At 55.0% G+C, this 25,962-nt stretch overlaps 13 protein-coding genes across 13 annotated transcripts in view; 8 read left to right on the top strand and 5 right to left on the bottom strand.

Moving 5' to 3' along the window:
* Positions 1 to 382: 382 nt before the first annotated feature.
* Positions 383 to 754, bottom strand: BU26DRAFT_168752 (uncharacterized protein). Its single transcript, XM_033820241.1, has one exon. The coding sequence runs from the start codon at positions 671 to 673 to the stop codon at positions 473 to 475; it is 201 nt and encodes a 66-aa protein (XP_033676697.1). The 5' UTR covers positions 674 to 754; the 3' UTR covers positions 383 to 472.
* A 1,568-nt stretch (positions 755 to 2,322) lies between these two features.
* BU26DRAFT_524860 (kinase-like protein) lies at positions 2,323 to 3,700 on the bottom strand. Its single transcript, XM_033830370.1, has 3 exons — positions 3,339 to 3,700; positions 2,857 to 3,278; positions 2,323 to 2,805 (listed from the first exon to the last, which is right to left on the bottom strand). Exons 1-3 carry the CDS (start codon positions 3,659 to 3,661, stop codon positions 2,702 to 2,704), a joined length of 849 nt encoding a protein of 282 aa, XP_033676696.1. The 5' UTR covers positions 3,662 to 3,700; the 3' UTR covers positions 2,323 to 2,701.
* A 2,589-nt stretch (positions 3,701 to 6,289) lies between these two features.
* On the bottom strand, positions 6,290 to 6,803 carry BU26DRAFT_168726 (uncharacterized protein). Its single transcript, XM_033820240.1, has 2 exons — positions 6,540 to 6,803; positions 6,290 to 6,469 (listed from the first exon to the last, which is right to left on the bottom strand). The coding sequence occupies exons 1-2, from the start codon at positions 6,690 to 6,692 to the stop codon at positions 6,353 to 6,355; spliced, it is 270 nt and encodes an 89-aa protein (XP_033676695.1). The 5' UTR covers positions 6,693 to 6,803; the 3' UTR covers positions 6,290 to 6,352.
* A 44-nt stretch (positions 6,804 to 6,847) lies between these two features.
* BU26DRAFT_555891 (uncharacterized protein) lies at positions 6,848 to 7,807 on the top strand. Its single transcript, XM_033832348.1, has one exon. The coding sequence runs from the start codon at positions 6,915 to 6,917 to the stop codon at positions 7,542 to 7,544; it is 630 nt and encodes a 209-aa protein (XP_033676694.1). The 5' UTR covers positions 6,848 to 6,914; the 3' UTR covers positions 7,545 to 7,807.
* Positions 7,808 to 7,916: 109 nt separating this feature from the next.
* On the bottom strand, positions 7,917 to 8,649 carry BU26DRAFT_535126 (uncharacterized protein; the record flags this gene model as incomplete). Its single annotated transcript, XM_033831249.1, has 4 exons — positions 7,917 to 7,961; positions 8,007 to 8,191; positions 8,270 to 8,321; positions 8,500 to 8,649. 4 exons carry the CDS (start codon positions 8,647 to 8,649, stop codon positions 7,917 to 7,919), a joined length of 432 nt encoding a protein of 143 aa, XP_033676693.1.
* Positions 8,650 to 8,931: 282 nt separating this feature from the next.
* BU26DRAFT_524852 (palmitoyltransferase erf2) lies at positions 8,932 to 11,570 on the top strand. The gene is made up of 3 exons (XM_033830369.1): positions 8,932 to 10,327; positions 10,381 to 10,489; positions 10,537 to 11,570. The coding sequence occupies exons 1-3, from the start codon at positions 9,288 to 9,290 to the stop codon at positions 11,338 to 11,340; spliced, it is 1,953 nt and encodes a 650-aa protein (XP_033676692.1). The 5' UTR covers positions 8,932 to 9,287; the 3' UTR covers positions 11,341 to 11,570.
* Positions 11,571 to 11,867: 297 nt separating this feature from the next.
* On the top strand, positions 11,868 to 14,888 carry BU26DRAFT_168548 (SET domain-containing protein). Its single transcript, XM_033820239.1, has 4 exons — positions 11,868 to 13,044; positions 13,092 to 13,462; positions 13,517 to 13,716; positions 13,766 to 14,888. The coding sequence occupies exons 1-4, from the start codon at positions 11,991 to 11,993 to the stop codon at positions 14,670 to 14,672; spliced, it is 2,532 nt and encodes an 843-aa protein (XP_033676691.1). The 5' UTR covers positions 11,868 to 11,990; the 3' UTR covers positions 14,673 to 14,888.
* A 1,280-nt stretch (positions 14,889 to 16,168) lies between these two features.
* BU26DRAFT_555888 (uncharacterized protein) lies at positions 16,169 to 18,580 on the bottom strand (the record flags this gene model as incomplete). The annotated part of the gene is made up of 2 exons (XM_033832347.1): positions 17,976 to 18,580; positions 16,169 to 17,867 (listed from the first exon to the last, which is right to left on the bottom strand). The coding sequence occupies exons 1-2, from the start codon at positions 18,359 to 18,361 to the stop codon at positions 16,169 to 16,171; spliced, it is 2,085 nt and encodes a 694-aa protein (XP_033676690.1). The 5' UTR covers positions 18,362 to 18,580.
* BU26DRAFT_524849 (uncharacterized protein) lies at positions 18,541 to 19,750 on the top strand. Its single transcript, XM_033830368.1, has 2 exons — positions 18,541 to 19,121; positions 19,182 to 19,750. Exons 1-2 carry the CDS (start codon positions 19,023 to 19,025, stop codon positions 19,569 to 19,571), a joined length of 489 nt encoding a protein of 162 aa, XP_033676689.1. The 5' UTR covers positions 18,541 to 19,022; the 3' UTR covers positions 19,572 to 19,750.
* Positions 19,751 to 20,465: 715 nt separating this feature from the next.
* On the top strand, positions 20,466 to 21,176 carry BU26DRAFT_571446 (uncharacterized protein; the record flags this gene model as incomplete). Its single annotated transcript, XM_033834134.1, has 1 exon — positions 20,466 to 21,176. One exon carries the CDS (start codon positions 20,466 to 20,468, stop codon positions 21,174 to 21,176), a length of 711 nt encoding a protein of 236 aa, XP_033676688.1.
* A 466-nt stretch (positions 21,177 to 21,642) lies between these two features.
* Positions 21,643 to 23,229, top strand: BU26DRAFT_168432 (NIPSNAP-domain-containing protein). Its single transcript, XM_033820238.1, has 2 exons — positions 21,643 to 22,360; positions 22,417 to 23,229. Exons 1-2 carry the CDS (start codon positions 21,730 to 21,732, stop codon positions 22,899 to 22,901), a joined length of 1,116 nt encoding a protein of 371 aa, XP_033676687.1. The 5' UTR covers positions 21,643 to 21,729; the 3' UTR covers positions 22,902 to 23,229.
* Positions 23,230 to 23,392: 163 nt separating this feature from the next.
* Positions 23,393 to 24,900, top strand: BU26DRAFT_439860 (Choline/ethanolaminephosphotransferase; the record flags this gene model as incomplete). Its single annotated transcript, XM_033824365.1, has 5 exons — positions 23,393 to 23,532; positions 23,584 to 23,593; positions 23,686 to 23,986; positions 24,036 to 24,312; positions 24,387 to 24,900. The coding sequence occupies 5 exons, from the start codon at positions 23,393 to 23,395 to the stop codon at positions 24,898 to 24,900; spliced, it is 1,242 nt and encodes a 413-aa protein (XP_033676686.1).
* A 926-nt stretch (positions 24,901 to 25,826) lies between these two features.
* The window catches only part of BU26DRAFT_571443 (uncharacterized protein), a gene marked incomplete at both ends in the record, with an annotated part of 863 nt that continues 727 nt past the window's right edge, over positions 25,827 to 25,962 (top strand). The window contains one exon of the mRNA XM_033834133.1: positions 25,827 to 25,871. Within this exon, the coding sequence (XP_033676685.1) occupies positions 25,827 to 25,871 (45 nt within the window). The remainder of the gene's footprint in view (positions 25,872 to 25,962) is intronic.

Raw genomic sequence — 25,962 nt, 5'->3', positions numbered from 1 at the left:
AGAGCCATCTAACGTCCCGTGGTCGTCTCGTAAAAGTGGAGGCTTGTTCTTCTGCTTCGGAGCAGCGCATCAGTGTCTATCGGCGTCCTATCGAACGCAGCCCCCGGAAAGCCAACAATGAGAAGTTGAGCCAGTCGTTTGCGCGAGCCTTCTCCTGTGCTGTACGCTTCGCCTTGAGGGAGCGAAGCAGGCAACCCTCTCCCGGGTGGCTCGGGCAAGTATGACCTTGTTGATCCGGCCTTGGGGGAGAGTTCTTAGAGATCGCTCGCCGTGCTCTCGGACCTCCAAGCATCGCTCAGCTTTGGAACTTGAGTGAGCCACTACGGTCCGTTCCTGGTGGCGCTGCGAAAGACCCTTCCTTAAGTCGCCTTCTCGAAGGCCGCTAGAACGAAGTCACCTCCGTAGAAGCGGATGCCACAAGCTAATTGTTCCCTTGTCTTACCCGATGGGGTACTTGGTCACCACGTGCGCTTCAATCTCGAAGCCTATGGAAGAATCCTAATCTGGAAACACTCAATCGGATCAGAACGAATGAGCAGCGACGTATCGCGCTCCTGTGCTTGTTTCCCCTCGATGCAATACCCAATTGGATGGTTGTGGTCGGCGGAGAATGCTTAGTGTTGAGAACAATAGTAAGCAGAACAATAGTAAGGGCGGTTAAACCCCCTGCCATCACCACCAAGCCCCCGTCACCACGACGTTCTCTTCTTTATCCTCACCAGCCCTGCCATCCTCATTCTTTGATTCGTCTTCCATCCCTCCCACTCAAAGAACCGTCCTCGTAGCAAGTGCATCCCCCTCAATGCATAAATATGCTTCATCCCATCGCCCCAAGTCACTTCTTCAACCCACCAAAACACACAATCATTGCAGAACCAAACAAGTTCCAGAACACTCTTTCACCAACCCCAACCGACCCACTATCAAAATGAAGATGCCTACCGGAGGTTACCAATGCACCGTCATGCGCGGCATGCCCACAGGCGGTTACCAATGCTCCGTCATGAAGATGCCGACTGGAGGCTACCAGTGCAGCGTTATGCACATGCCCACTGGCGGCTACCAGTGCTCGGTCATGAGGAACTAACTCCTTCGTGACCGAGGGCATCCTTGGGTAGTGCCTGGGCCGGACGCAACTCTCGGGATCAAGACGACAATTTTCTGGCACCTTCATTCACTTCAAACAATTACTTCGCTTCGATAAAAGACCCCTTTTTGCATTAGAAGAGGATGGCCGTCGATACAACAACCTTGGAACTCCACCCTGCTATCGATTCGGCACGTAGTTTCCTCACGCGCTTTTCTCCGTTACGGCCTTCACCACCGCCTTTACCCCGGCAACCAACGAACGACACACTTCATCCATCTTCGGCAACCCGGCACCGTGACGGCGTTGAGATGGCCTGTCCAGACGGGAGAGGATCTGATGGATTTTTACACTTGCTAATGTAACGGAGATAGTGCTTCTTGTACATTTAACACCTTTCTACCCGACCCTGCCCCGCCTTTTTGGGGGCCCGACCATTGTTCTGGAAGGAGGACTTTACACGCCTTTTCTTCTTGCGCGGTGGGAAGCTTGGGGGCTTTTTTGATTGAATACGAACGGGAATATTACCTTTTCTTCTTTGATGAAAGTTGCGTGCCAACGCTGATGTGAGTGATTGCGGTGTATAATGCGTGTGTAATGCGTGATGTGAGAAGCTAAGGGGAGAGAAGTATTGTTGGAGACCGGGGCGTGTACCTTGGTGGTGCTGTGTGGCCCACTTGCGCGAGCCCTATGAATAGCTTGCGTGGTGGAAACATTTGCCGAGAATGGCAACTCTAGGCGGAACATCGAGCTAAAGTGACCGTCGGACCAATCTCCTTGTCAATAGTTGTCGCAATTACCTTCCCATTAAATCACCCGACTTCGATGCGAGATCGTTCATTCCTCTGTTCGAGAATGTCGAGAGGCATGCACCCGATCAGGATACTTCCGCGGCTCTCTTTGCGCTTCTTTCGAATCACAACAGCCCCAACCGTCTTCAGTAGACCGCCCTTGACACGCCTCTAAAGTCCACCTCTTCCTCCCATCGCGCCGACGAACAGACGACGATATCGACGAGTGCATACTTCAAGAGATCAGCGGGTGCGTCTGCAGGGATACTGCTGGCTTTTATGAGAAATACTTTAAAGAGAAGTAGTGGTCTCGTCGATCTTCACACAGGTGCGTGTTAGTGAATACCTTGTGAACTCAGCGTTCTTGCCTGCTGCGTAGACACCCAGGGGAAGCAGATGACGGTTTAAGACAAGGACAGATAGATCACTTAACATAGGAGATAGAATGCGATACTTGAGCTATATAGAATAATCTCGGACCAAACGGTAGCATGCGCAGGACTGCCTTTTTCGGAACCATTAGCGGCTTATTTCCATGTCTCTACCTAGGGAATACTCGAGGCCAGCAATGAACGAGATTCCGCTATAGCAGCACTTCCATGGTCCGCAGATGGCAGTTCAAGAAAGGCTAGAGTTCAGGCACCTCGGGCGACAACCCTCGTTTCCACCGTGATTTTGCTTCCGTCAATGCGCTCGATTCCGTAACCATCCTCGATGAGAAGCTTAGAGAAATGCTCCTTTTCACATCTCACGCCTTGGTCCGCTGCTGTGCTTAAGGGCTAAGTCAACGAGTGCAATATCCTCACTAAGCCAGAGTTCTTCTCTAGCGTCTAGCCGAGGCCGACCACGCACTAGACATGAAGATGGCAACTATAGCGACACTAAGCCCAAGGAATGCTTGGAAGAGTGCACTGTGACGCTGCGGCTCTGCACGGAGGTTACATCAAGCAAAACAAAGCTAAGGGGATTAAAACTTACCCAGCTCCTTTAACGCATCGCTAGCCTTATATCCCGGCACGGTCCAGCACTTCTCAATTACACCCCTTAAGGGTAAGGACACCGTTAATAGGTTAGGACACTGCCTATTACGTAGTCGCATGTAGATCTCCTCGTGGCTCATCCCCTTGAAAAGCAGTTCTCCTCGGTCAAGTTCATATAGGACCGTCCCCAGCGCAAAGACATCTTCCTGTTCGGTAGGGTATTCTCGAGGAGATAGCGGGTCCCTATACCGCACACCGTGACCCACAGAGCAACGGCCGCCGTCTATACCGGAGCCCGCGAAATCGCACAGCACGATCCCGCCATCATCACGGAGAAGAAAGTTGTGTAGGCCGAAGTCAGCGTGGACGATTCTTAGGGAGTGTAGATATGCTAAGGCGCTCACGGCCTGGTAAGGCCACCTATGGAGCATTAGTTTTGGTGTTTGGTGTTGTAATCGGATTTCTATTTAGGAAACAAACCGGCTTCGTGTGAAATTCTTAAGCTGATCGAGACAATCTATTAGACTCCCTCGGGAGTGATACTCGAAAAGCAGAGCACCTCGTAGCAGCGTACATTCAGGCGGACTCTGGCCGAGATAGCGCAGAATATTCGGATGGTCCTGTACGCGCTCGTACACCTTCTTCTCGATCTCGTGTACCTCCAGTCCCAAGATGGCTGAGGGTGTTGGTATTTTGGCGACGATATTTGTATCGGCGATTCGTACAACCTCAGAAGTCAGTCCGAGGCCGACACCGTGTAGATCATCCTTTGTGAGGGCAGTAAAATCGAAAGGTAGAGGCATGAGATAGAACGGTTCAGGATAGGTGGTGCGAGTGAAGTTAAAAAGAGTAGCGCGGGAAACTTTCGCCCTACAACCATGGGTTACGTAATAATATTCGCCTAAAGCGCTCGACCGTTTGCCGGGAAGCCTGATGCTCGGTGCCTGAGGCATTAAGGGTCCAGCTTCGTAACGAACTCCTGGTATTAGTTATCATTCTATCTAGCTATCGACTCGTGGCCATATCCCGCGGTATGGTAGGTTAATTAACTTGTGAGTTCATTGGGGTAAGAGTGTGGGGTAAATAGGATGAGTAATAATGTGAGTCGCGTGAGCCACCCATCGCTAATGAAATCAGTGCTAACTACGTATAAGCCGTGCTTTCCCCTCCGCTTTACTAGTCGTCACTCCTACGTTAGTCTCTGACTAATAGGAAGATTTCTGGATTCGTTATACGTTAATATGTGCGTTGTGCTTAAGACGCCGATTAAGTATACCCTATGTACCCTCCCGGACGGGTCGGTGCACGTCTTTTATAACGTGCGGGTTATCACCGCGCCGCATCCTTCTATGCCCGAGAGCATTGTCCAGAAGCTGAACTGCAACAACGAGAAGACGGTTCCGTACGGGACCGATTCGGCCTGCTAGGACGTTACCGACTGGCAGCTGCCCTAAATGCGAAGAGGATCGCCTCTACCCTGGTATGCATCTTCCACACATTAATATGCTAGATTCAAGGTATTTGGTATATGTATTAATTTAGCGTATCTAGACTCCGCACAGCACCAGAACGCCTATTTTCTCCCCTATGACACGAAGAGGAGATAGACATGGACCTGTTAGCCCACCTTCCTGGAGGGGCGATGCCTTAGGATGCAACCACGATGTTGAGGATGTATAAATTGAAATTGAATCGACTGAGTGGGGAAGGGAACTTTTACCTACCAAGTTGATGGTGGATGTGGTAATGCACTTTGATTACTTTTATCTTGTTACGAGTTGATTATCTAATCTGTGACTTAAAGATCATCGTGGTCTGCGCCATCTTCTGCTCGAGCAACCGCATTCACCGCATCTCTGGATCGCACCAGGAAGCGCTATTATGGGCTCCGCAGACACTTGCTGCTACATTGAAGCGGCAACCTCAGGGGCCCAATTCCGGGGTCCTCCGCGTTGTGTCTAGCAGGATGCTTTGGAAGAACCCGACTTGCTTGCACCCAATCCGTGTATTCGTATGATCTGTGCGCCGTTCTGCGGGTCCGTTGCAGCCATTAGTGTCTTCCCGTGACTGAGTTCGGTCCATGAAGGCAGATGCTCTCCAGTCGCAAGCGTTGCTTTCCGCGTAATATGGTTCGTGCTCCATTTGCTCAGTCCGAAGAGAATCGTGATTCGTCGAAGTATGCCCAGACTCTTCGTCATCTTGGTGGAGGCTGTCGCTCAGCTTTGGTTACCGTTACAGCAATGGACTGACTATCAGCCCTCCGGAGTTTCGGTTGTAGTCGTATGAATTCGTACCACTCCGTCACGAGCTGAACCTCTCCGGTCAACGCCTCAGCTTCTGCATCTCGACGTTGTGCCAACGCGGCGAACTGGTTAGACACGTTGAACGCCCGGTGCAGATCCTCCCGCAGCAGCATCTCGTTGAGCGCCGACTGAATCTCCAGGTCGATGCTCTCAACCATGTTGATGTCCCAGGTGCGCTTGCTCGCAGAAGTCAATATTGCCCGACACCAGGTACGACTGATCGCGGCTCTTGAGGTTCTCCATGTAGCTGCCGTGGCGGAGCGAGAGCGGTGGCGGATTCATCGGGAGGGAGGAAAAGGCGGAAGGGAGGTTGGCGTCGGTCTCAGGGACGCGCCAGTAATCCCACGAGACGTAGACGGGATAATTATCTGCAAAGAATGACTGTCAGCGGCGCATGGCAATGGCAAATTGACTGTGGCTGTGGCTAGCCAGCGTATGCGTGCGTGTGTGGCTCAGGGGCTTTGTTGTTCACACTAGTCATGCGTTGTCGTACCCTTAGTATTGTTCCTCGCACCACACAAAGACGGCCTTCCTCTATCCACCCCCGCTCGCCCTCACGGCGCCGTTATAAGCAGACAGACATACCAATTCCCTTCTACCACTCTCCCGGTCTCTTAGAGACATGACCACAACCCCTCACTCAATCATGTCCTCCTCACGCCTCATCGACACTTCCTGTCTGTCGGAGTACGTAGACGTCATACGGATATTGGCTTGGGTGCGGAGAGGGTCTTTGACGGGTAGTCCTTGGGTGTACGACGTCTGATGGCATCAGTGTCGGATCGACGGGACGGTGGAGCTGGCAAGTCCAAGCGGCGGGAGGATATCAGATAGTGGGCGGGTGTACGAGCGTAACGTACCTTGGGCAAGGCCACAATACAACACAACCGCGTATCCAGGAACGGAGATGCGCATACTCGGATCGCAAACTCCCCTATCCATATCCACGGCTCGGAAGACACGTCCCGCAAAACCCCAACGCGGTTGGGCAGACGCGCAACATCGTTTCCCGCTAGAAGAAATCTCCACGATTTCTCTGTGCGCCAGTACAGGACACATTACTAGCAGCCTTGTTCGCATATTCAGACGCCTGGATATGTCGAAAGAATGCGCACTCTTCGGGATCATTTGCTGGAAAAGCCACGGCAACTCTTCGCAACGACGGAGCAAGATCGCAGAACGGGAGGTCTGCTATTTTGAATATCGACGTTTCGCGCTCGGAGAGAATCCCGGGTCGGTGCAGGAGAGGGATAGATAGTTGGCTTCCAAGGCACTGCAAGAGAGTCGCTGGCGTGCGCGATACTGGTCCTGTTCTCTTTTAGCATGTTGACCACCCACCAGAATTATCTCTGAACTCAAGAAGAGAATTCCAAATGACCATTTCTCCTTCTCCAACATTCTTCCACCCTAATACGCCGCATTCCACGTGGGTCGCATAACAGGTGTGGCTGAGCGACCAAGCCCGAACACGAGGCTGCGGCATGTGTAACATCCCCGTTATAGCTCGCCAAAAGCCCCAGAAGGGGGGCATAAGCCACCAAATCTCCCCCAACCTGTCCAAAAGCGGCGATTTTGAGCAGGTTCGGCACCCGTGCCGCGGGGATTATTTTTGTAGTCCGCGTTGCCGCGCTCCTGCGGTAGATATGTAAACTGTGCCCCAAATGCTATAGGATTTCCGTCTGGTGGCAGCCTGCTCTCTTTTGTCTTTCTGTGCCGTTGTTCTTTCGCTTTATGCTCTTTGGTTTTCGCAGTCATGGCGTCGATAAATGCGGTCGTTTCTATCGCTCTGCTTTCCCTACTGCAAATCACATCAGTAGCAGCAACATACCCACACCCAAATCCATACCACTCACTCCCACCCGCATACCTAACACCCATCCTTGTCACATCCGCATCGACGACTGCAAATCCCTTCTACCCATACCCAACTTCACCCTCGCAAAACTGCTCGGACGGCGTACCGATATCGACACCGAATGTCTATCCCACACCGCCCACGCCGTATTCCTGGACATACAATCTGCCTGGGACCGCGAGCCAGCCCAGCGTGTACACCGCACCGAGCGGAGCGACGAATGGGACCTACCACCCGCCGACCTTGACGCCAGAGAGCAGGACGCCGAAGACGGAGGTGCACACTACTTCTCTGTCGCTGTATACGACGATTGCGTCGAGTTCGGAAGAGACTGCTGCTGTGAGCTCGGGGGCTTCGACGCCGGCGACAGGCGAGACCACTACGACTGCGCAAGGTGCGACGCCGACGCAATCGGAACCATCTGAGCCACTGTTCACCGGGAGCGCATTGCGAGTGCCCGACATGTCTGTCTGGAAATGGAATGTGGTGGTTAGCCTAAGCCTCGGGCTGATGGTGATGTGGATATGAAATGGCCACGAGGAGACGTCTCCTTTTCCGTTTGTGTATGTATTTGGCGTTGAAGGAGATAATGTAATATGGAAAAGAAAGTTGGGAGGATACCCCGTGGCCCTAGGAAGGGATCTGGAATAGACTTTGGCCTTGAACGCACTGCTTGTATAATAAATAATGGAGGAGATTGGTCTGAATACCCGTAGATGCAATGGTGCGAAAGACGGAATCCAGAGGAGCGGCTTCTGAAATACTCCAATTCTTCTACTCGATACACCTCGGCTTTGAGCTTATCTACAGTTTGCGAAGCCATCGCAGCAAGGAAATTCGGGTGCTCGGTATGCATTTGTCTAATGAAGCTAGGGAAAGGGGTGGCAGGAGGCTGTTGCTTTAGTAGCCGTCCTTGCCCCACTTGTTGTACTGCTCGTGGAGTTCCTGTGGCCGTTAGATGTGGTCATTTCGGCGCTCGGGAGGGCAAACCTTAGGCAGGGTAACGTTGGGGATGATGACGACGTTCAATGCTGAGGGGGCATCCTTGGGAGCTGCATTGGGGTCGCCGCCGGGGTGGTACTGGTACTTGCCCTCGCCACCATGCTCTTCCCACGGCTTGCTGTTGGCTGCCTGGGCGACGTTCCGCTCTGAGGAGGAGCTGGTCGGAGATCGGGCTGCGGTTGTGAGTATTGCCCGTGCTCAGATATTGTTCGCCGAGGTAATGGCAAGGTCTGGGCGGTAGGGACGCTTACAGAAGTGCCATCCAGCAAGGCCAAAGACGCCGCTCATGATGGCGAAGAGCACCTGAAGGCGCGAATTAGCTCCTGGTCCTTAGCATATATGTATGCCGTTGGCAGCCGGCTCTGGTCGAAGGCTCGGTGATGCCGCTGCCGGAGCTCCGAAATCTGCACATGCTCCCATTGCGTCTTCCGGGCCGACTAGATTATTGCCCGACCCACCGGAGAGGGGAGATATAACGTACGTAGAGCTCGGGGTCGCGCTTGGCTCCGGCCTTGAGAGCCTGCTTGCTGGCCTCTTGCTCGGTGACGGTCGAGGCGTAGCGACGGGGGATGGGGCTCGCGCGGAGGCGTGGGGCAGCGCGGAAGGCAGTGCGGGCGATGGTGCTCGACATGGCGGCGTCAATTGAGGGGTGCGGGCGGGTGTGGAGGATCGGGGTGGTGGGCGAGGCGGTGGTGCCGTTGGGAGCTGCGGGTGGTTCGATGCAGCAGAGGCAGATGCGAGCGGTGCGCCAAGCCTTATGTCACCCGCGCCCAAGCCCGCGCAGCGCCCGCGGCCCAGGGCTCCAGGGCTGGAGCTCATGCGGCATCGGAGAAAAGGGCTAGCACGTTGTCGGCTAGCACCGTGATGGGACCTTGCAGAACGGCATCATTGTCGCGAGTCGCTCGCCCCTTTTAAACAACCACATTATTGCGCGCAGCCCGGTCCTGGTGCCCGGCCGTTGTCACCCCGTCCCCGTCGAGGCGCCTCTCCCTCCACCTCGCCACTGCGCTGCCCTCTCCCCCTTCTTGCGCTCCTTTGCTAAGGCTCCCTTTTGCCGTTCGCTTCTGCAGGTGCTTGCTTTGGCGCACGCTTCACTTCGCCGGGTTGGCCTTTAGAAAGTTTCGAAACACTCCCTGGAAATGCCCCTACCCGACTCGGTGTCATGCAGTTGCTTTTAAGAACATCTTTTGAGACTGCCATCGCCTCACTTTCGCCATGACAACGCCCGCGGATCCACCCGCGTCTACTAATACCTTCTCGAATCCCGCAATGGTCGCACAAGATGACCAAGCCGCCCGTGAACCCACCAACGCCGACGACGAACCCGCCGGGCCAGACGCGCAACGACCGAACTCGCAGAATCGCAACTCGACCGGCAGCCGGGTCCTGGGCATGACTGGCCCCTCGGGAGAGCCGGGCCTTCCGCCGTCGCGGCCGTCCTCCATTGCAACCGCGCAGTCGTCAAACCAGCGGAGGTGGTCGCAGGCAGCGCCGTCGCGGCGAGGAACAAATGTACAAAGTGGCATAGGGGCGGCCAGCGTGGCCGGAAGCATGGGGGCCCAGAGTCGACCGACGACGTCTGCCAGCAGAACCCACGTCCCGCTGGCAGCGCATGGCTTTTTCCGTCCGATGAGCTCGCAGCGATTGCAGCAGCAGCGCAACCAGCGGCCGACTTCCCTCCTGGGCCATACGTCTCTCTACTCGGAAGGCACCACTGACTTCGTTGGAGGCAACCCTTATCGCCAGAGCGCTGGATCGACCAAAACAATCAGAGGACAGGCGCCGCTTGGGCTCCACCATGACTTAGACCATCCACCCCCTTCGCGCGGAACAGACATCACCGACCGAGACATGCCCGACCGAACCACGGCAAACACGACGCCGACAGGCGCAGAGACAGTGCGCAGTCGCGGGGAAAGTATAACTCCCCTTCAGCGACCAAAGCCGCAGCACCTGGACCTCTCCAAGACACTGAAGAGCAGCGACGCCGGCAAGCTTCCCACCCCCAGCAAATCCCCGCGATCCTTCAAGTCCAGCTTCATATTACCGAGCCGTGAAGGCAGATCCTCCCAGATGCGCCCCCAACAAGGCCATGAGAAGCTTGCGTCGGCCGAATCCTCGCCCCGGTTAACACGGAAAGAAACGACCAAGGAGATTGTCAAGCGGGAGCTGGGCAAGAACTATCATTATTTCTCCGGCAACACTGCCTTCTGTTGGGGCGGGCGCCTGCAAAATACTCGCGACCGACCTGTGAACATTGCGACGGGGATCTTCGTTGTGGCACCCACTGGTCTCTTCTTTGGTTTCTCGTAAGTCGCTCCGAGCAGGACCATGTACTGTCTCTTTGCTAACAAGGCTGCAGTGCGCCATGGCTATGGCTTCACGTTTCGCCGGTGATACCCATTCTGTTCGGCTACTTGTTCTTGATCTCTATTTCTTCTTTCATACACGCGACTGCCTCGGATCCAGGCGTAAGTAGTGCTCAAACCCACCCCTTCGCTTGCACTGACAGCCTCAGATCCTTCCACGGAATCTACACCCATTCCCACCACCTAATCCTAATGAAGACCCCCTGAGCATTGGTCCTCCGACCACGGAATGGACCATGGTCGTGTCCGCAACCGGCGTCAATGCGGCCATGGAAGTGCCAACCAAGTATTGCAAGAGCTGCAATATTTGGAGACCCCCGCGAGCTCATCACTGTCGCGTCTGCGACAACTGCGTCGAGACGCAAGACCACCATTGCGTGTGGCTGAACAATTGCATTGGCCGGAGAAATTATCGCTATTTCTTCACATTTGTCGTCTCCACGACCCTGCTGGGGCTCTTCCTGCTTGCCGCCAGTCTGGTGCACATTCTGGAATGGCGGGCACAAAACCACGCCACCTTTGGGGCAGCAATCAACAAGTGGCGGGTTCCCTTCGCCATGTGCATCTTCACGATACTTGGCTCGCCTTATCCACTCAGTCTTGGTCTGTACCATCTGTTTTTGATGGCACGGGGCGAGACAACGCGAGAATACCTGAACTCGCACAAATTCCTCAAGAAGGACAGACATAGACCCTTCACCCAAGGGGGCATCTTCAAGAATTGGGTCGCCGTGTTGCAACGACCACGGCCTCCGACCTATTTGCATTTCAAGAGGAAGTATGAGGAGGGAGACCAGCGGTTCGGGCCCCGCAGGGGCAAGCGGACTGCGCCTTTATCCGCCGAGCAGCAAGGCGGAGGACTCGAAATGCAGGACGTACGCACCACGACCCAAGGCTTTCAGGGTCCGACGAGCCGAACACCACGGGACGATGCTGGTGTCGGCACAGTCTAGGTACTTGTGTTTTCAGGGGATGCGATATAGCTCATTGACGAGATACCATACACTCCTAATCATAATTACTTGTCCCATGTATCCATGTACGTACACAGGAAGTGCAAACCGGCAGTGTTTGCGTCCACTGTAGGATAGACGAGCCGTGGGGGCTCAGTGCTGCGGGAGAAGGAGGAGCTAGAGTAGGCGGCAGCTGTGAATAGTAGTAATTGAACGAATCATGACAGTCGAGACTTTTCTCTCCACGGAACTAGGCGTGCCGCAAATTCGCGCAGCCTGGAGGAGGGCGGAATGCGAGGGTGGTCGCACAGGCAGATTAGGGATAGCGTTTATTGGCTGGATGACTACTAGCGGTTCTGTTTACCTACGCTTCCTCGTCCAAGCCGCCTCACCACCTCCATAGCGGAGACGAATTCTCGCTCCGGGGGCTTGTCACCTGTCAATTCGCGGTGCATCGCTTCGTGCCGCTGTGGCCGACGGTTTTCAGCAGTTTTCGGCGTGCGTGCTTGCTCGCTGCGGCGAAAACTAGGAAGTGTTCCCTTCCCCGTGCGCCCTGGATCCGCCAAACCTAGAACCTCCAGCGCGTCCACTGCCTCACCCTCCTCGCCCCACGACCACCACCGCTCCGACAGTCCTCGCCACCCGCCAGCATGGCTGAACGCGACCAGTCGCCGCACTCGACGTCCTCCACCCTGTGCAGCATCGCTGCGCGGATGGAGCAGGAGGAGCCCGTCTCCCGCAGCTCCTCGACCGCGTCGCCCCCGACATCGACCCCTCCGACGAGCCTCGGAGATGAGGTGAGCATACTCTCGGAGGTATCCAAGATGGAGCAAGCTGTAGAGACGCAGGAGGAACCGTCGACACCGCTGGCGCCGACTCCGGTGCAAGCGGTGCCGCAGTCCGCCCCCGAGGCGCCCAACAGTGAGGGCAGGAGACCTACCCGAAGCTCGCGCAAGTCTGTCACGACGTACAACGTACAGATTCTCGCCGGCACTGCGATCCACACGCCTACCAAGTACCTAGAGAAGCACCACAAGAATGTGCTGCACGGCCCGATCGAGACCGTCGTCAAGACCAGCCCCGCCCCGACACCAAAGAAGCGAACACCCAGGCCGAAGACAGAGCCAACAGACATAAGCGACCCGGCGGAGCAGCAGCTTGCGACGGAGGTGGCCCAGGCAGCGCAGCGACGCACCTCGTCGCGGGTTACGGACCTTCGGCGAGAGGCCTTCCGGAACTTGGCCGGCGTGGGCGAGGCTGTAATCTCTGGCGGAAAGCAGCTTATGCACAATGCGCTCAGGCGAAGTGCATCAGACTCCCGGTTGCGATCGTCCACGACCTCTGGGCTGTCTTCGCCCAGGCGTTCGCGCACCGCACGAGGAGCGGAGACGGAGGATGATGCGGACGAAGAAGAAGACGACACGGTGTATGTGAAGCCTAAGACGAAGCAATGGCTGGTACAAGGTTTGTATGTTGGCCAGGATCGCGATTTCGATGCTCGCCTGTCTGAGAGCCAGAATCGCGCGCGGAGAAAGTCCAGACAATCCAAGGACAACAAGATCCTTCCTCTACCCATGTTCTCTGGGGAGCGTATGTTGAGCGGCGACCCGCACACCAGCTATCGCGATTTCAAGCTGTCCTACGATATCTACAACCCCCTGCCCCGCAAGGTCAAGGTGGACGGCTGGGTCAAACTTCACAAAAGTAAGATCTGTAAATCTAGGTCGCATGTCAAACTAACAATTCTCCAGACCGGTTCATTGGCGATGCTTCTGCTTTGTGGAAGCGGGATAAGCAGGATTCGTCGCAATGCTACTGTGACCCAGAGGACGGATGCGGGGAAGCCTGCCACAACCGCATCATGGCCTACGAGTGCGATAACACGAACTGCCCGCTTACTGCTGAGCAATGCCAGAATCGTCCCTTTGCACAGCTCAAGAAGCGCGCAAAGGGCAATGGCTACGATTATGGTGTTGAGGTCATGGAGACTGAAGATAAGGGTTATGGTGTCCGAGCCATGAGGAGCTTCGAGCCCCACCAAATCATTGTCGAATATGCCGGCGAAATTATTACGCAGACTGAGTGTGAGCGGCGCATGAAGCAAGTCTATAAGAAAGACAAGGTCAGTATCGTCCATTCTTTGCCACTATTGGAGCTAAGGGCTAACCATGGCCAGTGCTATTATCTTATGAGCTTCGACAACAAGATGATCATTGATGCAACCCGCGGCACCATTGCGCGCTTCGTCAATCACTCTTGCGAGCCAAACTGTGAGATGATCAAGTGGACCGTCGGCGGTGAGCCCCGCATGGCACTGTTTGCCGGTCGTCGCGGGATCATGACTGGCGAAGAACTGACCTACGACTACAATTTCGAGTACGTCTCTATTCCGAACTATTCCTAGGGCAAGGCTAATATCTCACAGTCCTTTCTCGTCCAAGAACATTCAAGAATGCCGCTGCGGCACCAAATCATGCCGCGGTGTCCTAGGCCCTAAGCCGAAGAAGCCAGCCCACGAAGAGAAGTCAATGGCCTCTATGATCCTCGCCGGAACGAAGCGCAAGCTACAAGAGGTTTTCGGCTCGGGTAGGGGTTCCGAGAGCGCACCCAACTCTCCGAAGAAGCGCAACATGGGCAACGCTTCCACGACAAAGGCTAGAAACGCCCTTGTACAGTCAGCTGCCGCCCGCGAGAGGGCTGAGAGAGAAGCGGCTGAACATGCCGCCCAATTAGCCGCCCGTAAGAACCGCGCGCTAGCACGCTCGAAAAGTGTGACCCTCTCTAAGCGCTCCACTGTCCTCCGCAAGCACACGCGTGCGTCCATGCCGAACCACAAATCAATCCGCCACACCACATTCAGCTTCAAACGCAAGGCCTCGAAGCCTGGCGCGCTTAAACCGGTCAAGCACATGTCTACCATGCTAAGGCGCAGCACTCCCGCTCCCAAAGCCAAGAAGGGTCTCCGCGCGGCTAGCGCCCTTAAGACTCCGCGGCGAAGCCCTTCTTCTGACTCCTCCTCTGATGCGTCCGTGAACATCACGCCCGCCTCTCTCCGCAGCGCAAAGAAAATGAAGCAGAGCACGATCCCCTTCAAGCCACTTAAGTTCGGCAACGCGCCGTCCCCTTCGCCCTCGCCCTCGCCCTCGCCCTCGACGGATTCCATGTGCGTCCCGGATTCTGAGGACGAGGATTGGGGCAGAGACTTTGCTTCCGCCAACGTCAAGGGAAAGAAGAGGGGTTCCGCGCCGGCCCCTCGTAGCATGCACAAGACTGGCGCCGGTGTCAGGAAGGGTCGGGTTCGCAACTCGCGGGGCCGTTTCGTCAAGAAGTGAGCGCAAAATGCGGCGTCCTTCTTCGCCTCCGTTGGGGTTTTCTAGCATTCCTTCTTCACGCCACTGACCCGCTTTCTTCTCGGATCTTTATCCCGGAATGCGTCTGTTAGGTCATTATATAATGGGGCATGAGTGCTGCACACATGCATAGGGTACGGAGCATTGCGGTGTCCTGTATTTCACTGTTTGTGTTTGTGTTTCTACCTAAGGAGGAGACTTTCCTTCTGAGAGGCGTTATGTGGAGATGGACGGGCGCCAGATGGGGGTGGCGGGCAATCGCGGGGCATGAATAGGGGTACGGATGGTGTATGGGCAGTTTATGTTTTCTCAATGGATACTATGTTCTTTCAACCCGCTTCCACGCAACTTGGAGGGTGATGATGATGTAGGCTGTAGCCTGGGCAGACAATGATGAGTGCCATGGATTAGCTTTAAGCTGAACTACCCTTCTCGGGACCTTCCAAGAGTCCTCTCTGAGGACCTCCAAAAGAGGACGTCGTCAAGGACGCCCCCCTCAATAGCTCTATATTCAACACTAGGTTTTAAACACATTGCTGCTCCAAACCACGCGCTAAAATGCATCGAGGCGATTCTATATCTGCATCCGCGATTCGTCATATGCACGTCGCGAGACGAAATCGTATACACGCACGCACCCTCTTCGACGCTTCCGCGACGCTTCCTCCTGTCGTGCAGCAAGCAAGCAAACATCTTAATCGTACTCAACCCGCCTAGCGTCTGCCAGTACACCGTATTGAACGAGTGCGAGCATCCAACCACGTACAAAAATCCCTCAGCATCGCATTGCATTTCTTCTCTTTTCTCCTCTCCACCCCAACCAACTTATCATATATATACCGAATAATTGCGCCTACATAACAGTAACGGCGGGTAATCCGTTACGTTCTCTGATCCAATTTATAAACGTATGCGCTGTTTTTCTAGGAGATTAGACAGAGTGCTCTGACTTTGCAATGGGTAGGGAGGGAGGGTAGCAGAGAGACGACGCGCTGCGCTCCCATTACACTAGCATTCGTTCTCTGGGTTGAAGGAGGACGGGGACGCTGTGTGGGTGGGTGCTTGAGTGGCTAAGACGGGGCACAGCTTGGAGAGATGCTGAATGCAGCTAGGACGTTGAGTCGGGAGATAGGCGGCATGAATTGATGAACGCTTGCTACATTAGTGATGCTTGCCTGAGGTTTATCTTAGAGGGCGGGGAGGAGTAAGAGAGATGCGAAGAAAAGTGGTATCGAACGACTCAGGGGAGAGTATCACGGGCAGCTAGCAAGTGGTGGGCGGGGAGAGCTTGACGCGTGCATGTTGCTTGATTTCCTTAGATATTTATATGGTACTCTATACTGCATATAGGACTATACAAGCCGAATGGAGCTTGAGAGTCGAAGCCTGCATCATCGCTGGCCATGCTACGTCTGGGCACGCCCTTCCTCACGCAGGTCTTGCCACATCCGTGGCGAGATGCGTTTCGCTCCGTTACCTTACCACACTTCCCTGAATCGCAGCAGATCCTTTTGTCCATAGCATTCTGCCACCACAGTGAGGATCATGTCGAGCGTTACGCGCGTGTTCAGATCCACTACAGGGTGAATGTCTTCCATCTCCGAGTCAGTGTCATTGGGGACGCTGTCAACTTCTTGGACGATTTCTGCGGCTATCGTTTTCTGATTCAATTGCTCGTGCGGCTTCTCGGCTTCACATGGGGGATTACTCGGGTTCTGATCTTCCACTTTGGGGGTCTCGGCTATTGGGTTGAACAGATGCAGAACTCCTTCGGATGCTGGTGGAGCCTCCACTGCATCGGCTTGTTCTTCCTGTTCCGCTTTATTGAGTTCTTTCTCGCGCATCTGCCGGCGCTGCAGCTCCGCTTCGGCCCGGCATAGCAGCTTTCGGTCAGAGAGTGTCGAGGATGGCTGGTGGTGTGCCTCCTGCATCTGAACCATTCGAGGGCCTGCTTTCTGATGTGATGTACGTCGCCGTTCATCGGCTTCACATAAGGGGTTGTGGCAGACTTTGCCGTTATGCCTATGCCGCGGCCCTCTTTTCGGGGGTGACGAGCGTGAGGGTTCTGGACCTTCGCGATGGCGACTAGAACGCGATCCCCGAAATTCTGGGACAAATGGTTGGACCAATCGGTCCCCAAGTTGCGCCAATAGACGGGCTCGTGCTTCCTCCAAATCTGTGGACTCGGGCTCGTCGTTGTTAACTTCCCCTTCGTCTTCTGACATTGATATATCTGCGTCGCCGTCGTTTTCTTCCTCCTTGATTGATTTCTGGGGCGCATCGTCGGTTTTGGGCTCGTCCGATCCGTCGCCTTGTGCAGTGATGATGTCGTGGCCATTCCCTTCACTGGGTGACTGGCTTGATACTCGGCTCTTTCCGCGTTCGTTGACCTCCTCTTCCGGTTCGGATACTTTCTCAACTCTCGCCGACAGATGTTCGGGGTTGCTCGCTTCAGACGCGTTCACATCATCTTCAGCGGCACCGTCGCTATCCTCGCCCCCCGTACCCTCGCCGTCCGTATCCCAATCCTCGACGTCCACTTCCTCTTTTTCACTAGGCGGCCTCCGAGGCGCACCGCCGTGAAGTTGAACGTTCAGCCGGCCGGCTTTGTAACCAAGGTCTCTGATCCGTCCCACCCTCGAGTAGTCCAACGTTCCTGGCTCGCCGGCCGACGCCAACAGCGTCCAGACCCAGCAGCTTTTCTCCTTCGATATAGTTTCGAAGCGATCCAAGATATCGGCGCAATATCCTAATCCCCGGTACAGATCCCTGTCATCCATCTGAAGCACGCGCACCGGAGTCGGATATTCGTGTTCAAGCGTGTATAGCCACTCTTTTCTGTTCCTGGGTGGTTTGACATTGGTGAAGCGTGATGGCTCGGCCTCCATAAGCTGGGCTAGCTCATTAAGATTTGCGTTTGCCAGGGTGGCCCGAAGGGCGTTATACCGCCTCAAAAGAGTCTTGTAGTATTCTTCCTGCGGATCGAGATCGTACGAGTACTCAGTCCAGGAATCTTCAGAGTAACCGGGGGCATCGGGGGCCACGCCGATCCAAGTTCCATCCTTGTACACTGCCCTCTGGTCGCCGCGGCCGTCATTGTACATGGATCTGTCGGGCTCATTTTCCTCGAGCTGGGGCGCTGCAACGAGTAGACTGGGTATTGAAGTAGCTTCGGTCCTATATCACACAGGTAAGCTGTGTGCTCAGAATGTCAACATTGCGATGTGCGGAGAGAGGAGATAGGGAGCTAGGAGGAGACGAGAAGGCAAATGAAAAAGGACTGACCTCACGCCGCGGAGGTATGCGAGAGCCTCTGCTGTGTCATCGTCGGACAAGTTGTCTTCATCCATGCCAGGGAACATAGACTGCATGCCATTTTCGCGGATTGGCCTAAACATGCGGCGGTTGTTGGCGGCGAGGGGCCTCACTGCCTTGGGAGTACGATCCTCCCTCGGGCGCTTGCTGCAAGGCTCTTCCTCTGGCGCTGCATCGGAGATATCGGCTTCTTCGTGCTTTCGCTTGTTCGAGTCCGGCGGAGAAGTTGCAGAGATTGGGCGGTCCCTAGGTGGCGGCTTGGAGGTCAGAGAAGCGAGGAAATCGTCTGGTCGGCGTAGTTTGTTGTATGACCCGCCATCCGTCGTTACCGCCAGGTTTCCGCCGGAGGGCGACATGTCGTTAAGATATGCGGGAGGTTGTTGGTTGCGCTGTCCGGGTGGAAGATTTGACGTCAAGCTTGCCTGGAGCTGTGAGAGCTGTAAAGTTTTAGTGGGTCCGCTGTTGCGCGGCTGGTCCGTGCGAGCCGTCACACTTCCCGATCGACCCTCTCTCCGGTGCGAAACACTTAAAGGAGAACTCCAAATCGAAGGTGTTGCCTTTCGTAGGTATGTCGGAGCCTCACATCAGCACGGCGATGATGTATACTTGGGAGAGCATGGTAACACGGCAGCCGGCAGGGTAGTTGCTGTGATTGGCTGAGCGAGCCTAGCCAGTTCTGCTTCGTATCCTTCCTTCTACTTCCGCTTCCAACTCACCACTGTCTTTCAGTTGTTAAGGGCGAAGCGTACAGTAACGAGTTTCAGAAACGCCACATCAGGTATTCCAGCCAAATAAATTCGATGCGGGTGGCCACCCACTTTGACCGGCGGAGGACAAAAGGGCGTTTGAGTGCATATCGAAAAAGGGCAAATATTGTTCGCCCTTCCTTCTGAGACAAGCTGAGCATTGCCGCTGGGAGGCATCGACTTAACGACGACACAAATATCAGTGTTGACGCCGCCACGCCATTGTCACGCTTTTTCCTTCGTGCTAGGCACCTTCGCACACGCTCCCGGGATGGATCCCAATAACCTGCTGTGGCCGCATGGGCTCGACGATTTGCTCAGCCTTTCCGACACACCACCCGACTTATCATTCTACCGTGGCAATGACTCTGTTAGTTTCGAACCCTTCTCTCTATGCCATCAGAATGCGCCCCCCTAATTGTCCGTTTAGTTTTACCAGTCCTGCGACGACAACTTCAAGTGCGGCGGCATACAACACCTCGAACCATGTCCAGAAATATCAACCTCGGAAGCGTTCTGCGCATCGTCTATTGAGCCGCACTTTGATCAGAGGGCAAGTCAGCCATCGTGTTTCGGGACTGAGCCAGCGGATTTGTGGTACCGAACCGAGACGAGAACGAGCTACATCTGCCTCTACCCGAACTGCAACAAGCGTTTTTCAAGAATCTACGACCTTCGCCGTCATCACCGGGGAAAACACGAGGGTACGGCTGAGTTTACTTGTCGCTATCCTGGGTGCCGGAGGGGTATCAGAGGGTTCCCGAGGAAAGACAAGCGGGATGATCACGAACGAAAGATACATGGGCCTGGCACGTTTTAGGTGGTTTGAGGCATACGAATTTCCTTTTGACCGGGTTTGAGATGGGTCTAGGTTCGTTCTGACGAAATGGTTGCTTGCTATTCATGGACGCATTTTTCTATTTTTGTAAGCTTCTTCATGGAGACGTCCAGCCTACTCAGCACACCTACAAAGCAACATGTTCTTCAAGTCAATCTCCGATTTCCGCTCCTCCCTTTGACCTTGAACCGCCGTCCTTACCTACCGCTTCCACTCCTCCCCCTCTAATGTTATCGGTATGTTCTGGGGGTTCGTCGGACCCCAGAAAGTAAGACCACAGGAGGAAGTAACGATGGCGATACGGCGTTGACCGAACAGGAGCGAGGGGGAGGACTGCACAGCTTTAGGGAGACTTCGTGCCTCATTTGCACCCGTCCCAAGTCAGTGAGTGGATCGATCGCGCTGCAGTTGACTTCGGCTTTCTTCGACAACGGGAGCAAGATGCTGAATCTAAGGAAAAATCCCGGCCCTAATTCGTGAGCGTGCAAGCACCATCTGGCGTCACAGCAGTCACGATTGCTCCTTTTGGGCCACCACGTGGGAAGCTGCTCTTACCGCAGCCTTCTCCTGCTCGGATGGAAGGCATCTCCGCCCTGCCCTCGCCATTAAAACAGTAAACATGCACGCTGTCTCTTCTTTTCTCTTCTCTTCCATCACTCCAGCATCCGCTTTCTCATCGCTATCACCGGCTTTCTTCAAGACAGCATCACTTCTCGTTAACGCTTATACACTCTACTCATATTCTTCTCTACCGATCGGTCATCTCCGAGTCCGTATCAACCGCCACTGCACCCTCGCTCCCGCCAAGCACTCTGAACGTCCACGCGGCTCCCGGCTCACTCCACGCTGCTTTTTGCTAGCTCCACCTCGATCAACATGGCACCCATAGGCGATACCATGCTCGGCTTTTCGTTAATGGGGCTAATTGCCGGGATCGTTATGTGTATCTTCTGGGTCCGGGGCCTGTGGCGTGGTCGAGAGGGAGGAGCGCGGCGACGTCTCGCGCTCATGACCGCTGCTGGCACCCTGTTTCTCGCTCTCCTCGCTGGCCCGACGGCTGTCTCGGCGAAGGGTACATCCACCGTCTCACGCACGCTACCGCATCGCGATTGTACGAAAACAAGCCCCTGGAACACCGAAAGTGCGGAGGCGAACCATTCCCCGCCCGAGTGCTCGCAGATGTGCGCCTCGAGTATTGAGGGTAGCGACTATGATAACGACACTTTTAGCTACCTCGCTGACAGCGGAGAAGATGAGGATAGAGTGGATGAAGCCACAAAGTTCCCGGTCGACGCCACCCTCGACCGCTTTTCACAACATTGCAGTCTTGGTAACGTTCTCGACCCTGGCACCGCTATCACGGAGACCCGGCGTTGTTGGAACTTCATCGAGGCTTTCATTCCCGGAGCTTGCGATATGTCAGCGGTTTCCGGAGAGTTCGCCAACGGGTTGACCAATGGGAAGGAACTATCGAAATGCATCGAGGAGGCCTACATATGGAAGGTCCTAACAAATGGTACTGTCCCGTTGGCTGACTTGGTGCGACTTGTGCAGCCCGAGTCTGGTCGCGTTCGGGATGAACTTTGAGTCACAATGGAGAGAAGGGGCATTGGCGGCGACAGGCTACAGTACAGTCCCGGCCGCGGACTAGTGCGGAGCGCATGGAGCTCAATGCTCGTTAGGATGGTCAGGGCGGAGCATCTGATGTGGATTGAGAGCGTAATTGACAGCGCCAGTAGCTTCACAAAGCAGAGACCAGGGCGTCGAGATAGACAATAGATGGAGCTGCGTGAGCGGAAACCAATTGGCAATGTCTCAGTTCCGGTTTGGTGCGGCTTCCCCAGCTTTTCTCCAGTTTTTAGCAGGCGCGCTAGGCGCACGGGCCACAGCAGCAGCAAGCTCAGCTGCACGATGACAGTGAGGGGAAGCTCTCCGGTCACGCAAACCCCAGCACAGCCAGTGTGAGTGAAGGTACAAGACGCAGACAGAGCCGCCCCGCCCGCTTCCCGTCACGCATCCCCGCCATCTCGAACATCCTCCCTCCGACCACCTCGACCGCCGCAGTCCTCGAGAGCTTCCTTTTGCTTTTACTCCCTTGCCCTGACGTCAATTGCTGAGCTCTCCTCTCCACACCACCACAATGCTCGCCCGGCGTGTGTGTGCCAGCGTCCGCAGCGCTGTCCCCGCACAGCACACGACTGCCGCCAGCTCGCGCTCCTTCGCCGCCCTCGCTGCCGCCCAGGGCCCAGCTCGAGCCCCTGCGCTCGCCGAGATCTCGCCCGACGGCGCCGCGGCATTCAACGAAAAGCAGCTGGAGTTCCGCGAGGGCCTCATAGCTGCCCAGAAGAAGAAGGAGCAACAAGAAAGTCAGTCTCGTTCCTCTGATAATCTGTCTGCGTCTGGTGCCACCGCTGGCGAAGGCCACTCTGTGCTGGGTAAGACCTTGGGATCACTAACAGCGTCCCATGCAGAAGAAGCACGCGCACGTGAGCAAGAAGGCGGCAAGAAGAAGGGCGGTGCGCTATCGTCCCTCATCTACGGCACGCCCGAGGGACGGGAGCTCGACAAGGACATCGAGAGGAGCTTCTCCCAGGTCCTGGCTCGAGGAAAGTACGTCCACTCCATCGTCTTTCACGAAGTCAAGCCGGACAAGGTCGATGAGTACACGGAGCTCGTTGGCAATTGGTACCCGAAGATGGCGTCAATGCCCGAGAACAAGGTGCATCTGGTCGGCAGCTGGAGGACCGAGGTGGGCGACTGCGACACGTTTGGTGAGTAGCGCTCTTATCTAGGAGCATTGCCTTGATTCTAACGTTTTCCGCTATAGTGCACATCTGGGAGTACCAGCGATATGAGGGCTACCATGCCTCTCTGCACAACATTCAACACCATCCCGAGTTCCCCGACTTCGACGCCAAGCTGAAGACATTAATCAATTCCAAACGCACCTCGCTCATGCAGGAATTCTCCTTCTGGCCAACGACTCCCCCACGCCAGCTGGGCGGGCTGTTTGAGCTGCGCTCCTATACGCTTCATCCCGGAAACCTGCTCGAGTGGGAGACACACTGGAGGCGAGGCCTCAGGGCACGTAGGGAGGTCATGGAGGGTGTAGGTGCCTGGTTCGTGCAGATCGGCGACTTGAACACCGTGCACCACCTCTGGCAATTCGCCAATCTCGAGGAGCGGAAGGTCCGCCGCGAGCAGAGCTGGAGCGTCGAAGGCTGGGGCGAGACGGTGCACAAGACGGTGCCTCTCATCCAGACGATGAAGAGCAGGATCCTTATTCCCTGCCCTTGGAGCCCGGTTGCCTGAGCACATCTCCGAAAGGACGAGCTCATGCAGACCAAGACGCTTCAGAGTCGCAACTGAGAAGGCAGGAGTATTTCAGAAGTCATACCATCGTCAGGTGCGGAATTTGGCGGAAGATACTGTAAGCAGAGCTCCTCTGAGGGAGGGCATGAGGTTAAGGAAAAGGCCTCTAGTGGCCTGGTGTTGGCGTCGGCGATAGGGATGCGGAAACCCTATTTTCCAATCTCAATTACCTGTGAATACAATTACCTATCAAAGCTGATTGATTGACCCCTGTCAAGGATGGCATTTCAATGTCGAATTCGCGATGTCCCATGGCTGACCACGGGCTTTGTGTTCCGACCCCGCCAACGTCATCGCTCCAATCACGAGCGAAACGCGAAACCTTGGAAACCAAGCCGAATTGTCGCGACTTCTGCACCACCAAACAGATCCTTCTCCATCTCTCCTCCTCCCTGCCTTCTTCTACGTCTCCTCGACGATAATCCGCAGCCATGGTGTACATACGCCAGGACAAGCTCCCAAAGCTCAAGGAGTACAAATACTCCGGCGTCGACCACAGTCTGGTGTCGCGATATGTGCTAAAGCCGTTCTATACGCATGTCGTCATAAACTGCTTCCCTATGTGGATGGCGTAAGTGTATTGTTGTAAAGATGAGCGAGACGCGTGCTAATGAGAATGCAGACCGAACCTTGTGAGTTCCCCTGATTCCTCGTTCGAGCAATATCCCCCCTCCCCGCAACCGCAGACGCGTCAAAATCACGGATTCTGATACTCGGAGCATAGATTACGACGACAGGATTCATGTTCGTGGTCGCCAACTTCTTAACGATGCTATGGTACACGCCGACGCTGGACCAGGACTGTCCACCATGGGTGTACGCGAGCTGGGCCATCGGGCTGTTCTTATACCAGACGTTTGATGCGGTGGATGGGAGTCAAGCGAGGAGAACACACCAGAGCGGGCCGCTAGGGGAGCTGTTTGATCACGGCGTCGATGCGATCAATACTTCGCTGGAGGTCCTGCTCTTCTCGGCGGCAATGAACCTCGGGCAGGGCTGGAAGACGGTTCTCACGCTATTCGCTTGTAAGTAGACTGTAGTGAAGTTGTACTGGCATTGCTGACGTATTCGTAGCGCTCATGACGTTTTATGTCCAGACCTGGGAGGAGTACCACACACATACCCTCACGCTCGGCTTCATTTCCGGACCCGTCGAAGGCATTCTCACACTATGCATTGTGTACGCTCTCACGGCATACCTTGGGGGTGGTAGCTTCTGGCAGCGGTCGATGCTCGCAAGCATTGGCATCAAGAACTACGACTTCATTCCCAATATTCTCTATGACCTGGCCTGGAACGAGTGGTACATGGTCTACGGTGGGATAGTGCTGGTCTTCAATACCATCAGCAGGTAAGTAATCTTGGCCCTCGCTTACCATAGCTCGCTCGTTACATCTGGGGACAGGATCTGACTGAGGACCGCAGTTGCCAGAACGTTATGGAAGCCCGCCGTGCCCGCGGCCAGAGGACCCGGATCGCCATGCTAGGCTTACTCACTTTCGCTGCAGCCTGGACCCTCATCCCAGCCTATCTCTACCTCCAACCGATGATCCTGCGGCAGCATCTTGTACCGTTCATTTTCTACGCCGGACTTGTAAACGCATACTCCGTCGGTCGAATCATCATCTCGCATCTCACAAAATCGCGCTTCCCGCGCGGCAATGTCCTCATCTATCCGCTCATTTACGGCGTGGCCGACTCTCTCGGACCGTGGTTACAGAAGCACATTGGCGTTGGCTGGCCGAGCGCATTGGGTAATGATGTTTACCAGGTCGCATTCGTCTTCATGTGTCTTGGACTCGCAATTGGCGTCCACGGCAGCTTTGTCATTGATGTCATCTGGACGATATGCGATTACCTGGATATTTGGTGCTTGACGATCAAGTATCCGTATCAGCCGGTTGAAGAAAATGCCGAGAAGGATAAAAAGGGGCAGTGAGAGTTTGGTGACGTGGTGACGGCGCGATGAAGCACATGGGCCTTGAGCACGAGGAGGCTAGGACTTGTCGACAACTCTGAGTGGAAACAATAGACTTCTGTCAAGGGGGAACTGAGGATCTATATAATGGCATACATACCGCGTCGCGTGGACCTGGCTTTATTGGGGCGTACAAATTGGTAAGGATATACCCCTGTTTTGTACGGACTCACAATTCTTTTTCCCGACAAAATGCTGTCGCCTACTCTAGGGTTCGGGGAGCCGTAGGGGGAGTCTACGACAGCAACTGCTTCTATACATGCATTAGTTCACGCTATCTCTTCTAAGCCTTCCCGATTTGCAGATCTCCCATGAGTTTAGAGTTGGGTCACTGCGCCGCTTTTGAGCCATCGGAGCTTCTGTAGTGTACTGTTCCTGACAATGACTATTGTGGCTTGCCTACGTGGTTGCACTACCGGACTTAGTGTCTGAAGCTACACTGCTTTTCACGATAACGAGCTGAAACAGGATAGCGCTCTTCAAACCCACGAGTTGACTGCGTGGTGTAGCTCGAGTGTGCCCATAGGCTGACAGCAGGTTTTGAGTATATGGCTCTCCACCTTCGTCTCAAGGTATGTTAGCTACCCCTTCTAGACTATCATAATGACTGAAGCAGAAAGCATCCTCTGTCCGCTAGACGATCGTCGCTCATCCACTGCGATCTAGAAGAGTCTCTTCGTCGTATACTTTACCACTACCATTTGGTACTGCCGCTTCCTGAGCATCCGCGGGGACCGCATCCTCACTTGGTGATTCATCTTCTACCTCTTTACGCCGCTTCTTCTGGTCGTCCAGTACAGCCTCGCGCTCGTTGTTGTTGGTACTTGGCTCTATTACGCTCTGTGGATGCGCGACGTCAATCCTGAGATCGTGCGCACGTTGCTCACATGGCTCTTTGCGAAGACACTGTCGATCGAACCGGACCAGCACCAGTACGCACCAGTCGGCGAAGCGTCCGGCGGACATAATCCACCCAGGCAAACGGCTGGGAAAGAGCGGGAAGAGGTTGTGTTTCTCGGGGGG

The sequence above is a fragment of the Trematosphaeria pertusa genome (genome assembly GCF_010094035.1).
Source record: "Trematosphaeria pertusa strain CBS 122368 unplaced genomic scaffold BU26scaffold_22, whole genome shotgun sequence".
Classification (NCBI taxonomy): Eukaryota; Fungi; Ascomycota; class Dothideomycetes; order Pleosporales; family Trematosphaeriaceae; genus Trematosphaeria; species Trematosphaeria pertusa.
The sequence above is the reverse complement of the archived record's forward strand: the minus strand, read 5'-3'. Positions and strand labels throughout refer to the sequence as shown.

Bases quoted from the DNA above. Each gene is read 5' to 3' on its own strand.
- BU26DRAFT_168752 (XM_033820241.1), bottom strand. From the start codon at position 673: ATGGCAGGGGGTTTAACCGCCCTTACTATTGTTCTGCTTACTATTGTT.
- BU26DRAFT_524860 (XM_033830370.1), bottom strand. From the start codon at position 3,661: ATGCCTCTACCTTTCGATTTTACTGCCCTCACAAAGGATGATCTACAC. The intron at 3,279-3,338 runs GTTTGTTTCCTA...AATGCTCCATAG, and splicing joins AAGAATTTCACACGAAGCCG to GTGGCCTTACCAGGCCGTGA. The intron at 2,806-2,856 runs GTAAGTTTTAAT...ACCTCCGTGCAG, and splicing joins CGATGCGTTAAAGGAGCTGG to AGCCGCAGCGTCACAGTGCA.
- BU26DRAFT_168726 (XM_033820240.1), bottom strand. From the start codon at position 6,692: ATGCCCCCCTTCTGGGGCTTTTGGCGAGCTATAACGGGGATGTTACAC. The intron at 6,470-6,539 runs GTCATTTGGAAT...AAAAGAGAACAG, and splicing joins ATGTTGGAGAAGGAGAAATG to GACCAGTATCGCGCACGCCA.
- BU26DRAFT_555891 (XM_033832348.1), top strand. From the start codon at position 6,915: ATGGCGTCGATAAATGCGGTCGTTTCTATCGCTCTGCTTTCCCTACTG.
- BU26DRAFT_524852 (XM_033830369.1), top strand. From the start codon at position 9,288: ATGGTCGCACAAGATGACCAAGCCGCCCGTGAACCCACCAACGCCGAC. The intron at 10,328-10,380 runs GTAAGTCGCTCC...ACAAGGCTGCAG, and splicing joins GGTCTCTTCTTTGGTTTCTC to TGCGCCATGGCTATGGCTTC. The intron at 10,490-10,536 runs GTAAGTAGTGCT...TGACAGCCTCAG, and splicing joins CGACTGCCTCGGATCCAGGC to ATCCTTCCACGGAATCTACA.
- BU26DRAFT_168548 (XM_033820239.1), top strand. From the start codon at position 11,991: ATGGCTGAACGCGACCAGTCGCCGCACTCGACGTCCTCCACCCTGTGC. The intron at 13,045-13,091 runs GTAAGATCTGTA...ACAATTCTCCAG, and splicing joins CTGGGTCAAACTTCACAAAA to ACCGGTTCATTGGCGATGCT. The intron at 13,717-13,765 runs GTACGTCTCTAT...AATATCTCACAG, and splicing joins ACCTACGACTACAATTTCGA to TCCTTTCTCGTCCAAGAACA.
- BU26DRAFT_524849 (XM_033830368.1), top strand. From the start codon at position 19,023: ATGGATCCCAATAACCTGCTGTGGCCGCATGGGCTCGACGATTTGCTC. The intron at 19,122-19,181 runs GTTAGTTTCGAA...TTGTCCGTTTAG, and splicing joins TCTACCGTGGCAATGACTCT to TTTTACCAGTCCTGCGACGA.
- BU26DRAFT_168432 (XM_033820238.1), top strand. From the start codon at position 21,730: ATGCTCGCCCGGCGTGTGTGTGCCAGCGTCCGCAGCGCTGTCCCCGCA. The intron at 22,361-22,416 runs GTGAGTAGCGCT...TTTCCGCTATAG, and splicing joins GGGCGACTGCGACACGTTTG to TGCACATCTGGGAGTACCAG.